Source organism: Sciurus carolinensis, chromosome 1 (genome assembly GCF_902686445.1).
Source record: "Sciurus carolinensis chromosome 1, mSciCar1.2, whole genome shotgun sequence".
Taxonomy (NCBI): domain Eukaryota; kingdom Metazoa; phylum Chordata; class Mammalia; order Rodentia; family Sciuridae; genus Sciurus; species Sciurus carolinensis.
In genome coordinates this window covers 154,527,156-154,545,153 of record NC_062213.1, presented here as the reverse complement: position 1 = coordinate 154,545,153, position 17,998 = coordinate 154,527,156, and the positions used below count along the sequence as shown (strand labels likewise).

Sequence of the window (17,998 nt, the reverse complement as noted above, 5' to 3'; positions counted from 1 at the left end):
CACTTTACCACTGAACCACAACCCCAGCCCATAGATTTATTTTTAAAACAACAGATTCCTTTGCCTCTCTCCAGGCATACTAAATCAGAATCTCTGGGGATGGAATTCAAATCTATGCTATCATTAAGCAGGTTTGAACTGAGTGCACAACAACTTTGAAAGTCTGATTGAGCTGTTGTTGTGTATGCTTAGTTTTTCTTAGTTCCATTGCTAGCATTAAATTTTTCCCTGTCTCCAGTTTTGTTCATCCAACTTAGCATATCTGCTTAGATATTTCAACAGACATCTCTAAATTTTAAATATCCAAATAAGAACTATTGATTGTTCTCTCTCTTTCTTCCCTAACTTCTCTATCTCGGTGGAATATGCTACTACTGTTTTTTTTTCCCCTTTTAGGTCAGAAACCAGGGAGTCAATTTCCTTCTCTCCCAATATCTAATTTCTGAATAAATGTATCATTGCTACCCACAAAAAAATTATTATTGCTCTAGCTTCTTAACTGGTTTCTGTTTCCTCTTTTACTGTCTTACTCCTGATATATTTCCTCCCAGCAGCCATGATGATCTTTTGAAAATATAATTCAGTTTGTTTCAACCTCCTAACTTCCTGTTATTCCTGAAGAAAATCCAGATGTGTGCAAGACTATCTGCATGATTTGATTTCTCATCCATATACTGCACTGCCCCTCTTATGCTATTTCATAATCACACTAGCTGCTTGTTCTTGAATTTTCTAGTTTCTTCTTGCTTTGAAACTTTTCAGCAAATAAGCATTCTGGGTATGTACTTTCAAAGACTGGCTCCTATGGATTTGCTGCTTCTTCAGAATGGCCTTTTCTACTCCTCAGTTAGCATTATTTTTGCTTGTTTGGTTTTACCACTATCATATTCTATTCATTGCATTTTTAAAAACCTAACTCAATTTTTACATGTTTGTGTATTATTTGTAGCCTCTGTGAATTTTGTGAGGGGAGGAAGCATGACAGTTTATTCACTAGTATAGTTCCTGGAACCTAGCAAGAGTGGTCACTACAAAAAATAAATAAATAAATACATACATATATACATAAAGCAATCTGGCATGCTCCAGTAAAATTTACTAAACATGATCTACTTATACTCCATGATAAAAAGAACATAAGATATATGACAGTGCCAACTGTTAAGTATTTGGAATATATAGTATGAAAAAGTGACTGCTTTTACTTTTGTAGTGATAATTACTAATCTAGGTTTCAGAATTTTAGTTTGAAACCGGCATGGTAGCATATACCTATAATACCAGTGACTCAGGAGACTGAGGCAGGAGGATCTCAAGTTCAAGGCCAGCCTCAGCAATTTATCAAGGCCCTAAGCAACTTAACAAGACTCTGTCTGAAAAAGTGCTGGGGATGTAGCTCAGTGATAAAGCACCCCTGGGCTCAATCTCTAGTACAAAAAATAAAATTTAAAAACTTGTAAAGAAGTTTTCTTGCCATTTAGGCAAATCTTGTCTGGTGATACCATTTTGGATCATTTAGTGATTAGAACTGACTGAATCCATAGTGCCTAAACAATTTAATATTGTATTATTTTGATCCAGAGAAGAGAATTGGTCTTGGTGGCAATGGTGTATGTTGGTTATCACAAAACCTTTCAAGAATTGGTTAAAAGCACATTAAAAGCTTAGAAATCTTCTTTAAAAGTAAAAGACTGTAAAGCTATCTAAAAGACCAGAATAATTTGCTTAGAATCAAAACCTAGGTGAACATTAAGGGAAACAGTTGATTTATGAGATGCATGTTATGGATGGTACTGAGGGCCTCATGTACCAGAGATGGTACCCTGAGCCTCATGCATACTAGGCAGCAAGCACTCTACCACTGAGACACATTTCCAACCAAATTATATATATTTGGGGGCAGGGAACAATTGATTTAGTACTCAAAAGTCACTTCATATATTTTTAAATAGAAAGGCAGTGATTTTCAGTAGTTGCATGTAGTTACAGAAACTTGAGGTATATTTTTTTGCTTCCAAATAAGCTATCATGGGATAAAAGGCACAGGAGGGAACTGTTATATTTTCCATATTATCACATTCTGTGTTAGTAAGAGGAAATAAGTACAGTTTGTAATAGTTTAGGAGATGGAATAATGGTTTTCTATTTCAGAGATTGGGTTATTAACATTTACTTAGTATAAAATTGTTAGTGGGGTCTGCTAAAATTATAGGTATGCCATTGTCTTTCCCTATTTCTCTTTCTTCCACGTCTCTCCCCAACTCCTCTTAGTCCCCCAAAATTTGCTTTCAAATAATCCCTCTTTAGTAAAAAGTAATTAAAATAGAATTATTTATAAAAGATAGAAAAAGGAATAAAAAGACAATGGAACCAATCCTTTTATTTCACCCAGTCTTACTCCTCCTTGCATTCTGTAACTTCTCTCAAGAAACCATTGAATCTTAGGTTTAAGTAGTACATTATCACTGATGCTTTCATCTGTAACCTGAAGCTAAGGTATTTCAGGGCCAGTATGTTGCATTTCATGTAGTTATAAACTTGTTAGGTATGAACCAAACCAAATTTTGTTGTTGTTGTTGTTGTTGTTGTTTTAATGCAAAAGATTTTATGTTGATTACCCATTTACTTTTATAGAAACAAAATGTTAATTGCATTAGAAAGTGGCAGTGTTTTTCACCTGGCACCTTGGTTGCATGTAATAATTTTATGATGTAATTATGGACAAACTCCTAATAATTCATTCATAAGTAACAGTAACTGCATAGTATGTGGCTTTAAGTTCATTTTGAATTCTAAACTTTTTAGTGGAAACTCTTGATAGAAGCAACTTTGATTTGTACTGTTACAATTATATGGATGTAGTCAGCATTAAAGATATTTTAATTATATAAGTTTAGCATTTAAATGTTTCAATAGATTTAAGTAAATAGGTTAGAATTTATTATAGTGTTTGTAGAAGGGGTGTCAATCATTCCCATAGTAAAGAAATTTCATTTGCCATTAATTTGGTAATTCTCAAAGTTTAACTTTGTTTTCCAAAGTACTCTTAAATTGGAGAGATTAATAATTAGGCACAATTGTAACATTCCATTTGGGAAAAGAAAGATCAGGGTTAACTGTATCTTTATATATTTAGATACATTTTAGGAAAAAAAAAATCACTGTTAACAATATTAACATACACTTTAAGCATTTGGCATATTCCCAGTGAATCTCCAGAGCTGGAGAATAAAAACTAAAATGTGAGACTGAGATTTTTCTTGAGGTATATACACAACTGAATTATATAGATACAAAAGAAACTTCGGCATGGGGATTATAAAGAATTGTTTGCCTTCATCCCCTCATAGTTTATCTTCTAGTCAAGCCCCAACCCCAAGAGGTTGGTTACCTTAGGAACCATCTCTCCAGTCCAATCTGAATGTAGTCCCTTAGGTCTTCCTGACTGGAAATAAGCTTTTTCCTTCTTTCTTCTCTCTTCATAAGCATTTATGGTTTTGTCCATTTTGATACAGTAAGTTTAAGAAGAATCTACTCACTCAATGGTCTTAACATCTAGGCAGCTAGCATCTGTTGGCACATGCAGTAATTTCTTAATGACTAACTCTTCGGTGTAAGGGAGGAATCAGCTCTTTTTCAGCCAGGAGATTGGCAACACTTCAGCCTTATTACTAATGTGTTTGATGATTTTACCCTATCATCTTACAATTGGAACAGACTTCATTTTAGACATATGGTTGTCTTTTAAAAAGTTCATTCTTTTTACCTTTAGTTCGCTTCCCTTTAGCTTATGCAGATATGATTGCCCCTTTTTTGTTTCAGTGCTTAGACAACTTTTTTCTTAAAGCACAATGTGTAAATATAATGCATAGTCTTATATTTTTGTTCATCTTGTACTATGCCCATTTTCCCTGTTTCTTATTGTCTGTTAACCCAGTACTTCTTATCTCATACTACATCAAAGTAATGTGCACTTAACCTAAGATTGGATTTTCAGGAATCCAGGAAGGCAGTATATGTGCATATGTAAAAGTGAATGAGTAAGTTAGCTGCCTGGGTTCATAATTCAGCTGCAGTCCTTTATTAGTATGGTGACTTGGGATTAACATTGTTATGGTTCAGTTGTTATTATAAAGACAGTATATCTAAAGCACTTGACTCAGTGTCTGGCACATGATAAACTCTAAATAAATTTTAATCTCAAAGGTATCTGTGACCCACAGCTATGAAAATCCACTGTGTTCCTTATAATTTTCCCTTTTTGTTTCCCCTTTCCTATATTGTTAACATTTGTTTGAATGGGAATAAAACATTGCTACTTTATTCTGATGTTTCAGTTTAAGTTGAAGAAAGCCCCTTAGTCACCTGGTAGAATGCAGACTTAAATAACTTAAACAAATGAGATGTCCTCTAAAACAGGTGATTGACAGCCCCTAATATGATAATGTATTGTTGTCCGAATTTATTCATCCTTCATTTTCCCCCCCAGAGGGAAATAACAATATTTGCTTTATAAGATAGCATTACTGTTCATAGCATCAGAACCTAGGGAGTACAAAGAAATCCATCTAGAATTAGCTTTGTCAAAATGAAGAATTTAGCATAGGACCCAAGGGATTTCATTAAAGGTAGCTGGGCCTCAGGGACTCCAGTGCCACCAAGATATATTTTTGTTTCTCCTCTTCTACATGGTTGGTTTTCCTTTTTCATATCAACTTTTGTCACATAATGCTGTCAGTTCCTAAATCTCCCAGATTCACTGCTTGTGAGAGTTGTATGTCTTTCTTTAGCTGCTAACATTCCAGAAACAAACCATGAAGCAGGGTTTTGGCACATGCTGTCTGCCTTCTACTAAGAGTTATTCCTAATTAACAGACCAAGTAAAACTGGAGAGAAAACACAAAACTGTTTGGAGTTGCTTCATGGATGCCAATCTGAGTATTCTCAATTTGGCTATTGTAACAAAAGGAGAGAAGGACATTACTGGACTGATGAATAGTGCTATGCCTTGTTACCTGGGGTCTCAAAGAGCTAGGAGAGACCACAATATATAATCAAATGAGGGTAGTAAGCATTTCCTTTTCTTAAAGCAGTTGTATTTATGTGTTGAGAATTCATACTCTCCTAGTCATTTTGAAATATGTGTTTGTTTTAATCAGTACGGTACCCTACTATGTTCAGAAAGAAACAAAAGTCATTCCTCTATTCTGATTTGGTAGTCCTTATTTGGGGCCTTTATGTCTCCTTCCCAGAGTCTAGTGACCATTATTTCATTCTGTTCTTATTAATCTCCACAACTGAAAATTTGTGTGTTTCTCTTAATTGACTTAATAAAAATGACCTACAGTTCCATACATGTTGTTGTAAATAACAAGATTTCATCCTTTTTATGGTCAAATCGTATTCCATCCTATAAATATACTTCATTTTCTTTATTCATCCACTGAAGGGCATCTGGACTGATTGTATATTTTGACTATTGTGAATGGTATATGGTGCTGCAGTGAACAGGAGAGTGCAAGTATCTTTTTGATATACTTTCATCTCCTTAGGATATATATCAGTGGTAGAACTGCTGGGTTATTGGTAGTTCTATTTTTAGGGTTTTAAGGAATCTGCATACTGATGTCCATAATGGTTATACTAATTTACATTTCCACCAACAGTATAGTGTTCCCTTTTCTTTTTGATGATAGCCATTCAGACTGGGATAAGATGATACCTCATTGTGGTTTTTGATTTGCAGTTCTCTGGTGATCAGTGAAATTGAGTAAAAAACTATTTTTAATTTAAAGAGTAACAATAAAAGATCATACCTCAAGAAATATTTTTTTAGTGTAACATTTCCTTTTAGAAACTAAGTAACTAAAGAAACCAGGTTAAAAAAAATACCAGTCATAACTTCAAGTAATCTATAACCGATCTTTCATCAATCTATAGCGATTTGAAATTAATTTCTTTTTGTTAGTTTCTGTAAACAGTGTGTCTGCTCTAATGAAGGTGACCTGATGTTTCATCTTTGTTTCTATTGCTGCTTCCTGTCTTTTCTCTTTTACAGTTATATACTGTTTTTTCTAATTGAAATAGTTTTCCTTCAGATGCTCTATGATCAGGCCACTTTTCACCCTTTCTTTTCTTCTCTTAGTCAATATTGCTGAATTTTTGAGAAATGAATCTTTATACAGTGAGTCACACTTCTCATCTTTGTATCCAGGAGTGAAAAGTTTTGATGAGATCATGGTCAGACATTCTGTGTTCTTCATAGTGGAATATTCATTTAGTATGTAATCTTTTGTAAGATAACTGAGCTAGATTTCAAATGTTAAGCATTTTTTAATACCTCTTTTAGTTGTTGATGGACCTTTATTTAATTAGTTAATTAATTAATTTATTTATATGCAGTGCTGAGGCTCAAACCCAGTACCTCACACGTGCTAAGCAAGTGCTCTATCATTGAGCCACAACCCAAGCAATGATATGCATTATTAAAGAAAATATTCAAGCTTTACTACTTCCCACTGGAAAGCCTGATTTGCTGGTACCTTATACTAGACCTCTGAGATTAGTGATTCTCATGGTGGTCCCATACTAGTATCAGATGAAATTCACAGTCCAACCAAAACACTAACAGTGATGACATACAGGAATGATATTGAATACATTAGTTACATACAAATGAATACATGGCTAATATAATCCAGTGTCATTTACATATAAAATCATCTTGAGCAATCTTTGCCATCTACATTACAGAACTCTTATATTATCTCCATTTCATAGATAAGGAAATACAAGTAAACATTTCCTTCAAAATCTCAAGTTACACATTATGGAGCCAGATTTAAATTGGCTAACTTCAAAAGCCCAAAATGTTATCAGTATGCAATGGTGCCTCAGTCAGGAACTTTTCTCAACCCTCCCAAGAAACAAATTCTGGGACTTTTTAAAAATGAAGATTCTCAGACCTCATCTGAGTCCTATTGGGTCAGAGGCTTGGGTGAGGCCTAGCATCCTGTTTTAATAAACCTTCAAGGTGGTTTTACTTCCCGGTGAATAAGAACAATAGAGAACTGGAGGGTATTTATTTGATAATCTGCATCTTAGAGTAAATCAAGTGTTTTACTCTAGTCTAGAAAATGAGTTCAAAACAGAGAGCACTGCCACTTAAATAGCTGTGTGGTCTCTCAAAATATAAGTTAATTCATTTTTAAAAATTTAGGGGTAGTTAGGCACAGTGATACACATCCCTAATCCTAGCTACTTGTGAGGTTATGACAAGAGAATTTTGAGTTCAAGGCCAGCATAAACAAGATAGGGAGAACCCATCTTAAATTTTAAAAAATTAATAAAAATTAGGTGAAATAGTAACATACATTTGGATAGTTTTGTTATATGAGGTGGGATTGGGAGGTCTAGGTGTTACAGTAAAGTCTTTATCTTAGTGCTTGATGTTTCTTTCTGCTGGGTTCCATCTCTAGTATCCAAAAGAAAAATTTTTGAATTATAATCAGTAGATTATTTGTTGAGCATGGATTCCTAATGATGGGGATTAACTTTTGTGACCTATGTGATAGTATCAGGTTATATTATACACTGTGACATACTCATTGCCACTGGAGCAATGTGTTTAAACACATGAGCCAGACTGATTTCTTTTCATAAATAAGGCACAAATGCTGGGAAAATCTAAACATGTCTTATTTCACTAGTATCATTTTTCTGAGATCTAAACTGACCGACACTTTTTTCCCTTCAGGGTATGTGTTTATGTATATTATAGTGTGTGTGTGATGTTTAAATAATTTGGATTAGACTTTTTATAATCCTAATTTTGTCATGTTACCCTGTTACTTTATTATATCACTTCTTTACTGATTAGAGTTGAGCATTTTCTATGGAAAATTGACATTGTTTCACTGTATAAGGATATGTCTTTATTTCATCCACAGAGAATTTGTTTCTTGGGAGGGTTGAGAAAAGTTCCTGACTGAGGCACCATTGCATACTGATAACATTTTGGGCTTTTGAAGTTAGCCAATTTAAATCTGGCTCCATAATGTGTAACTTGAGATTTTGAAGGAAATGTTTACTTGTATTTCCTTATCTATGAAATGGAGATAATATAAGAGTTCTGTAATGTAGATGGCAAAGATTGCTCAAGATGATTTTATATGTAAATGACACTAGATTATATTAGCCATGTATTCATTTGTATGTAACTAATGTATTCAATATCATTCCTGTATGTCATCACTGTTAGTGTTTTGGTTGGACTGTGAATTTCATCTCCCTACACTCGAGTTTATTAGTGTAGTTTATTTATAGTATGTATATTTCCTAATTGCTCTGTTTTCCCCAAATTAAGTGTGGTACTCTTATTAAGAATTGATCCATACATAAGTGCTGTCATTGTACATATGCTAAATTGATTACAAAAAAAATACTCAGTTTTAGAGCCAGTGCCACTTTTTATTATACTTAAAAGATTTTATTGTTAGTAATTATAATTGATCAGTTTTATAGAAATATTTAAAAGACTTTTGGATATTCCTAGGCTTTAGAATTTTTTTGTTTTACTTTTTATTATTTGAGAATTCTTGATAGGAGTTTTAAAGGCATTCTTTTATATATATGTGGTATGGTCTAGAAATACGAAATCACCAATTTCAGAAATTGACTTTTGTTTTGGTTTATTTAGGAAGGCGACATGCCAATTCATGAACTTCTCAGTCTTTATGGTTATGATAGTACTGTTCGACTACCTGAAGAAGATGAGGAGGAAGAAGAGGAAGAAGAGGAGGGTGAAGATGATGAAGATGCCGATAATGATGACAACAGTGGCTGTAGTGGGGAAAATAAAGTAAGGTCATATGCTTTACATTAGTTGCCCTCTTATTGGTGGAGGATATATGTTCCAAGACCCTTAGTAGATGACTGAAGCAGTAATACCAAACTGTGATTTGCAAATTAAGTACAATAGGAGATTAAGTGTTAAAAATTAAAATACTATGGAAATTTTAATATAAACATAGAAATCCCCTGTAATCCACTTCTAAGAGGTAGCAATTTGGTCTGTGTCATTCCAGATTTCTTTTTAATACCTTTTCTCAATCATTTATATGAGCTTACATGAATTTTTTAAAAAAGTTATTGCTTTTAAATAATAGGATAATTGGCAATGTGTATTCATTTTTCTAATTTTGTTTTTAAATAATCTTAGATGTAAAAGAGGTTCAAAATTGGCGTAGGAAGTTTCTTTACCCTGCAGTCAGGTATGTTAGCACCCACCAGTAACCCCAGGAACTTGAGAGGCTGAGGCTGGAGAATTACAGGTTTGAGGCCAGCCTCAACAATTTAGCAAGACCCTATCTTTAAAAAAATTCAAAAATTAAAAATAAATAAAAAGGGCTTGGATGTAGAATGTAGCTCAGTGGTAGAGTGACCCTGAGTTCAATCCCCGGTACTGCCAAAAAATAAATAAATTTTTGTATTCTTCGCCCAGCTTCTCCTAATGTTAACGTCTTGTGTAACTGCAGGGATCTTTATCGAAACTAAGAAATCCCAGGCATAGTACTGTTAAAAGTAGACTATTTGAATGTCACCAATTTTTCTGTTAATTTCCTTTTTCCTATCCCAAAGGCCACACCACAGCATCATGTTGCAACTACTTTATTTTAGTCTTCTAGTTATGTTTAGAACAAACTTTGAACACCATGGTCTTCATCTGCAGTGCAACTATGTTCTTTACCTCTTAAGTACATTTATTATTCCATAGGAAGAGAATATAAAGGATTCATCAGGTCAGGAAGATGAAACTCAGTCTTCCAATGATGATCCATCACAGTCTGTTGTTTCTCAAGATACCCAGGAAATAATCCGCCCACGTCGATGTAAATATTTTGATACAAGTACGTAATATTGTGAATATAGTTGGAATATAATTTTACTATCATTACCTAAATTTCTGATGTATCTTTCATTGTTCTGTTTGAATTCATTTATTCTGGTATCTTTTTCAAAAGTAAATGGAGTTTATTGTAGATAATTTGTTAGCAATGCATAAGGCCCTTTTGTCAGTGATTCTGCAGTAATTCTTCTATCATGTACTACCTCATTGGGTGTATTCCTTTTATTTCATGTAGTCTTTCTCTTAGTTTTCATTTTCTTCTTTTGTCTTAGCATTTTTTAGGTATAGTCTTGTGTTACCTAACAAATGATATGTTTTTTTTTTTCTGTTTTTTTAATTGGTACATTATAATAGTTCACAGTGGTGGAATTTGTTTTTATATATTCATACATGCACACAATGTTACAGTATGATTTTGCCAGTATCATTTCCCAACAACTGGAATATATTCTGAGAAATGTATTATTACTTAATTTCTTGGTTGTGCAAACATCATAGAATGTACTTAGATGAACTAAGTTGGCTATAGCACCATGTGATATAATCTTATGGGAACACTATCATATATACAGTCTGTTGTTGAATGAAAGGTCCTTATGCAGAGCATGAGTATGTATTCATGAGCATTACTTTATCTAGTCTTGTGACTCCCAGATCTAAAGAAGTTGTTGATTCTTGATGTAGGCACATATTTGCATGTTTACCTGCTCCACCATGTTTCATTCTAAGTCCACATTACTCTAGAAAATGACTTGATTAGAATAAATCAGCTACCAATATTATTAGATTGTGATCTAAATTTCTGTACTTTAAGAGGAAGAAAATTACATGAAGAAAAATAACCTCCCATGAAATGTTGTAAGGAAATAACTAAATTAAACATGACTACTGCTTTATGTGAATGACTTGTTACACATTTAGTTTAGAAGTGAATTTAATACTGCTAATTGTAATTTTGTGTGATAATAATTGTGAGTTTTCATCGAAGATGATCCGAGTGAAAGTGTGTTAGTGCAAGAAGACATTAGTTACTAAAATAATTACGTTAATTTTGTTTAAATGTTGTGTTTTTCCCTTAAGTTAAATAAAGAGCAGATCCATTGCCAATGTTTGATTAAAAGTGCAATGCTAAGTGACTTCTCTGCCTCTTAGAACAGTATTTATTTCAAACTTCTAATTTGGTATTCCAGTTATGATATATGTATAGAAACTACACGTATACCTCCTATCTTAACTTTTTCATAGAAGGCTTACTTTATTTTTATATGTAATGTCTTTTTGAACATTGCCATTTTAGATTTGGGAGAATGCATTCTTACTCCACAATGTAAATAAACAACAGCTTGTTGACCTGAATAAAATGGAGGTTGGGAGAATTGAGGTCTTTCAAATGTAACCCTTAATGCACATGCTTCACCTTAAATGGTGCTACAAAATTCCCATTGTTCCAAAAATGCTGTTTGTAAACAACTATTTTATCCAGACTCTGAACTTTGTAAGTAAAGAAATTGAGATATATAATTTATTCCATCACCCAGTTATTGGTAGCAGAATGAGGATTAGAAGCAGATTATCTTGACTCTAAATCAGTTTTCCAGAAGTTTTTATGGGAAGTCATTTCTTGAGAATATATTTGTCCTAAAAAGTTTATGGGTTTTTTATTGCTTGCTTTTTATTTGTTTATTTTAGTGGTAGGGTAATATTGATTAAAAATATCTGGGCCTAACTCAGCATATGCCTTTTAACATATCTAAATTTTTGATGATAAACCTAAAATATAAAGACACATAGATGTGGACAGAATAAGCAGTCACCTTATACTTTTGTTATTTATTCTAGATAGTGAAATAGAAGAAGAATCTGAAGAAGATGAGGACTATATTCCATCAGAAGACTGGAAAAAAGTAGGTAAAACTGTATTTTCCCAAAACCTAGATAAATTAATATTAAAAAGCTAAATGTAATTGTTCTTTTACTGTGTATTTTGATGAAGTTGATGTGTCAACCTTTAGTGACAGGTAAGCATTTGGCAAATGTTCAAATTCCCACTTGAAATGGTCATATAATCTTTTTTTGATACTAGGGATTAGTATTAAGGTTCTCTGGAGAAACAGAACCAACAGGGGAAATACATATAATCATATATGTGATTACAAAAAAGGGGTTTATTAGGTTGACTTACACAGCAAGAAGCTGGGTAGTTCTACAGTGGCCATCTGCAGGCTGGGGAGCTGGAGGATCCAATAGCTACACAGTTCAGGAAGCTGAAGTCTAGAACAAGAGGGATCAAGGAAGTTACCCAAGTCCAAGAGGGGATAGAAGGCATAGAAACTCCCTGGAGAGTCACTAGGCAGATTTTGCATTGGAAAAGTGAAGGAACTGGAGTCTGATGTCTCAGATGGTCACAGCAGCAATCAAGAACCAATCAAGAAGAACCAAGCTTGCATCTGCTGCTGCTTCCTTGTTCTTCCAACAATTGTTCCCATCCAAGCCCTCTAACATGTTGATCGGTGCTGCCCACACTTTGAGTGGGTCTCCAACTTCATTTTGCTGTCCCACATGCTAATCATTTGTAGAAACACCCTCACCAACACACCCAGAAGCCTCATAATCTAGTCAAGTTCACAGTTCAGATTAGCCATTATAATATTGAACCCAGGGTTGCTGTACCACTGATCTGCATCCCTATCCCTTTATTATTTTGAGATAGCGTCTCACTAAATTGCCCAGGCTGACCTCCAACTTGCTATCCTCCTGTCTAAGCTTCTGCTGGGATTACAGGTATGAGTGCATGTGCCACCACTGCTGAGATTTAGTTCTTTGTTTTTGTTTTTTGTTTTGAGTGATACTTGGAATTGAACCCAAGACCTTGTGTATGCTAGGCAAGCACTCTACCAGTGAGCTATATCCCAAGTCCTTATCTTTTATAAAATAACATGACAATAAGGAAAAAAATTGCACTGCACTGAGCAGGTCAGTACTTAAACCAATTTTAGAAATCCAAATTTCTGAAGTAATCCTGAACTGATGCTTATTTAGGTTCTCATTGCCCTGTAACACGTACCTTTTTTTTTTTTTTTTTTTTTTTTTTTGCGGTGCTGGAGATTAAATCCAGGGTCACTCTCCCAACTGAGCCATCTCCCCAACCCTGTAACAAGTATCACTTGTGACTTTTTAAATGCATATATATTTTGTAAAACAATTATGGAAGGTCTGATATTTGTTAAATAAGTTTTGATAGTTTATATTGCAGATTTTTCATTCTGTATTTATAAAGGGAAAACTCTCAGAATGATTGGATTTAATGTTGATTTATAATTGATAAATCTATTATGTAAAGAAACAGATTTGGCTTTTCTACATATACATATACAAACAGGTTAATTTCTAAAAGGAATCTAAAGATAGTTTTTATTTACAGAATATATAACATTATATAATTAGGCATAAAGTTAAATTGAAGAATTAATTTTAAGTTGTTGCAGAGGAGTTGACCCCTTAGTTGACCTATGAAATATTATATGGACTTGGTTAAAATCATTTAGATAGAAGAAATGACATTATTCTTGTTGAAAGATACTTGCCTGACATATCCTCTTTTATTTATAAAAAACAAAAAAAAACCCCTAGTTTTTTTGTTCTTCATCTTGCTGGGTCTCCTTTTAAATTTAGTACATCAACTGTCATTGCTTTTAAAGCAGAACAGCCCAGAATATTAAATTGAATGAACTTTTTGTACTTTTAAAGTCAAGATTTTTAAATTATTAAATCAGTTAATACTTTTGAGTCTTCTCCATGTTAGGTTTTTTCTTTTCTTTAGATGATTTAAAGTTGTCGTTTAGGATGCATGGGGCAAACTTAAAAAACGAGCTAGTCCTTTTGCTGATTAAAATAGGGAAACATTTTAGAGTTTCTATTAGGAAGAGTGAAATATTCAGATGTTCTTGGATTGTGCCACCTAAGAATTCTTGGCTTCAACCAGAATTAATGTAATTATGGGTTTCCAAAGGGATAGTTCTCATAGATGTAAACACTCACTGTATCTGTTAGCAAAGACATGCAGTTCAGATAACTTTTAATAATTATCGACTGGTGTCTAAAGAGTTGGGAAAGCATAGATTTGTACATTCAAAAAGTGAATACCTGTTGTTTACATAGCTATTAAGAGCCTATTCTTTTGCTTCAGGAATGGAGGGAACATCCCTTGGAACATATTATATAATATAAATGCCTGTATTATTAAGTGTTAAATTGAATGAAAGCAACAAAAAAGATGTAGAACTTAGAAAAGAGTGAGTGATGAAACTCACTCCAAAAAACTCACTCCAAAATCACAAAAATTACTACCTATTGGGACAAGTGTTCTTGAGTGCAGTTTTTAATCTAATGCCTATACTATGCTGACATTAAGATGAAAAAGTGGGAAACCTTTGAAGTCATGTTAAATTGCTATTTTCCTCTACAAATTCAAGTTTGAATATAAACTTGATATGTTCAAGTTTACACATCTTTTTTTCCTGGCAAATATTAATCTGGAGCATCTAATAAAATATATTTGATTAAGTGTTTAGTACTTTTTTAATTAGTTAATGAAGAACAAAAGTTTAGAGGAGGGAGAATACGGGAGAGGTGAAGCCTTTGTTATTGGGGGGGTTATTCCTTCCTCAGGAAAAATTACATAATAAAGCAGGCTGCAGTGAATGTAGATTGTTTCTTTCAGTATAATTTTGTTATAGCAAATAAAATAATGCCAATCTTATGGGGTTTGATGGAAAGTATATGAAAATTATATATAAGATACCTGGCACATAATGACCTTAAGTGCTATTTCTCTTCCTTTCTGTCAGAACAAATTATCAGGGGAAAAGAAGTATTCTGAACTCAGTTCACAAAAGGAAGTATGGTGTCTTCATACTAGCCAAGCCATTCCCAATCATGGGCACGTTAGAATCACTTGAAAAACTTTTAAACAACACCAGGGCCTTTATCCATATATTACTTAATTGTTCTAGAACAGATCCAAGCATTAATATTTTTAGAGGCACCTGTGCCAGGATTGATAACTTGACTTTTATTTGGTAGACATGGGTGAGTAAGTTAAAAGAGGCATAGGGAATGACAATAGAAAACTCTCTTAATAGCGGAAGACAAAGAGAATTCCTATGTAATTGTGGAGAAAATTTTGTTGTATGCAATATTTCTTCTTCTAGAAAACTAATCATGAGAAAGCCTGGTTTTCCTATATAGGTACCATAGTAACTTTATTACATAGAGCATGTCTTTAAAGTTATATTAGGTAAAATGAAGGATAACAATTACAGGAAAGAACTTTTCAAATCCTAAGAGATAAGTAACTTCCTGAACCATGATTTTGTGCCTATCCTGACGAAGTCTTTATTTTGAAAATGCCAATAAGTTTGTTTTCATCATTTTGCCACTAGTCAAAAGAGGGTTTTTGTAATCTTGGCTCTCATGAATTGTTTTTGTTTTGGTTTGGTTTGGTTTGTTGGTGCTGGGGATTTAATCCAGGGCCTTGTGCATGCTAGGCAAGCACTCCACCAACTGAGCTATATCCCCAATCCTGGTTCCCATGAATTGTGAAATCTCATTAGTGGTGATTCTCAGTTGCCTTTCTGATGACAGCTTACATGACTTTAGATTTAATTATCAGATTTCCTAGGACAAGATTTAATTCTGTTTTTATGGGGGTGCTTTTAAATTTTATATTGATTTAATAAAAGTTAGATACTAACCTGCTTATCCATTTAGTTTGGAGTTTGAGCCATTTGATCTCTACAGAGCTTTATACAAACCTTTTGTGTTATATCCCTTACCTTAAACTTATGCTTCCCAGAATTAAGTGTATCTCAGAATTACCTAGCGAGTGTTAGATACTGAATTCTATCACTGTCATTTCTGGTTCAGTAGCTGTGAGATAGGACCTGAGCACTTGCATTGCTTACAGTTTCCCAGGGAACAAATACCATATTTTAAGACCACTGTCTTAAATATTGATACTCTTGGAGGAATTGCTACACTTTCAGGGTATTTTATGATTATCTGATTAATCAAAGGATAGAATTCACTTCTTATTTTATTCATTGTCTACATTGCATACCACCCCATTATTATTACTAATATATTCATCCAATCATATCCAAGCTCTTATCTATTATTAACTCATTTCATCCTCACAATACTGCTCTGAGGTAATTAGTTGGTTGTATCTGTATTTTATGACAGAGAAACCAGGCAGAGCTTACTCAAGAAGATGGTAAAGCTAGAAAATGAACATAAAAATCTTTGTTACTAGCTCTGACTAATGTTTTATGTTATTTTTAAAATAGGAGATTATGGTGGGCTCCATGTTTCAAGCAGAAATTCCAGTTGGCATTTGTAGATACAAAGAAAATGAAAAAGGTGAGTTAGTACTGAACTTACATAGAAGCTGTTAAGGTGATGAACTGTTATTTTATATGTAAAATGAGCTAAGAACTTGACAGCCTACTGAATAACCACATCGGTTTTATGAACCAGAGCCCTGCATTATATTAAGAACTGTAATCTACTGTTTTGCCTACATAAGTCCCGCAAAGCAAAAATGAATTTTTTTTTGTTTTTATGTAACTTAAAGCATCCCAACTTTTTATTTTTAAAACAAAAATCTTAGAAATTTAATATTTTAAGTGTTCTGAACTGAATCTTTTTTAACCTTTATAATTTAGTTTTTTAAAAGCAGGCTATTTTATATCAGTCAGAGGTTTAAAAGTGAACTGAAGAATGAACAACTGATTTTTTTTTTAAAGAAACATTTTCTTCTGAAATATTTAATGTTACTGAAAAAGATAACTTTGGTATTTGTGTTTTTTAAATGATTTGAGAATACAACTTGTATTCTTAAATGAGCTCATGTACAATGTGACATTACTTCAGAGCTCAACATTTTTCATTTCTTTTTAGTCTTTTCCACATTTCATCTTTGTATACAGAACTGTTCAGGAAATCTTTTTTCAGTTTATTTTCTTTTGTGCATTCCCTCCAAAAACTTATTTTATACTCTAAAAATATACATATCCTCAAAGCAGTCAAGGGAACACCAGAAGCCCTTAAATTTTTGTGACAAAAAGTTTGCTTTGACATGCCACTTAAATGTTTAACGCTTTTATTTTTCTTTTCAAATTCCAGCAACATATAGTAAATTATAGGTACCGAAGTGTAGTGGGCTTGTTGTATGTTGAAATTCTGTGCATGTATTCTATGAACACATAATTGTATGCGGAAATGAATCATCCGTTGGCTTTTATATTTAAATATACTTTTACTTATGTAATGGTTAGCACCATGATTTTTTTTTTTTTTTCTCTCTGCAAATAAGAACTGAAAGTTAAAATGTTTGTTCCTTTTAAGATACTGCTAATTTGGCTTAATGTTTTCAATTTTAACATGATTTTAGAAAGCAGATTACATGATTCTTTTCAGGAAAAGATGTGGTTTATGAAGCACTTTCATTTTGAGATTTTGAGCACATTGGATCATGTATGGAAGATTAGACTTAGAAGAGTGACATTGTTTTGGAGAAGTCACTGTGGTATAGGACCTTTCCTCAGTTACAAAGTTCTAGAAATTCAAGACTTTTGTCAGGATACCCAGAATTCATCTCCACTTATGGTACCCTCTGTACACAATCTGAACCCATGAAACCATTTTGTAAACTATACTATACAGTTAGAAGTAAAATTTGTCAAAAGGTAGTGTTTAGTAGTGCATTGTTATGGAAAAAAATTTTTTGCAGGATATTTTTCATATTTAATAAACATAGAGTTTTTAAATTAAAATGCCCCCAAAACCAGTATATCTTCTTTTCTTTATTGGGATTATATGACAGATGGATCAGAAGTCACTTTTTTTTTTTTTTTTTGGTACTGGAATTGAACCCAGGGATGCTTTAACACTGAGCTAGTCCTAGTTCTTTTAAAGTTTTCTTTTGAGACAGGGTCTCACTAAGTTGCTGAGACTGACTTTGAACTTGCAAACCTTCTGCCTCAGCCTTCCCTAGTTGCTAGAACTACAAGTGTGCATCACCATGCCTGG

General features: G+C 33.3%; 1 protein-coding gene across 1 annotated transcript in view; it reads left to right on the top strand.

The window, feature by feature from the left end:
* Mier1 (MIER1 transcriptional regulator) overlaps positions 1-17,998 on the top strand; it is a 61,435-nt gene that overhangs the window by 19,929 nt on the left and 23,508 nt on the right. The window contains 4 exon segments of the mRNA XM_047539753.1: positions 8,699-8,860; positions 9,776-9,908; positions 11,747-11,811; positions 16,255-16,327. Of these exon segments, the coding sequence (XP_047395709.1) occupies positions 8,699-8,860; positions 9,776-9,908; positions 11,747-11,811; positions 16,255-16,327 (433 nt within the window).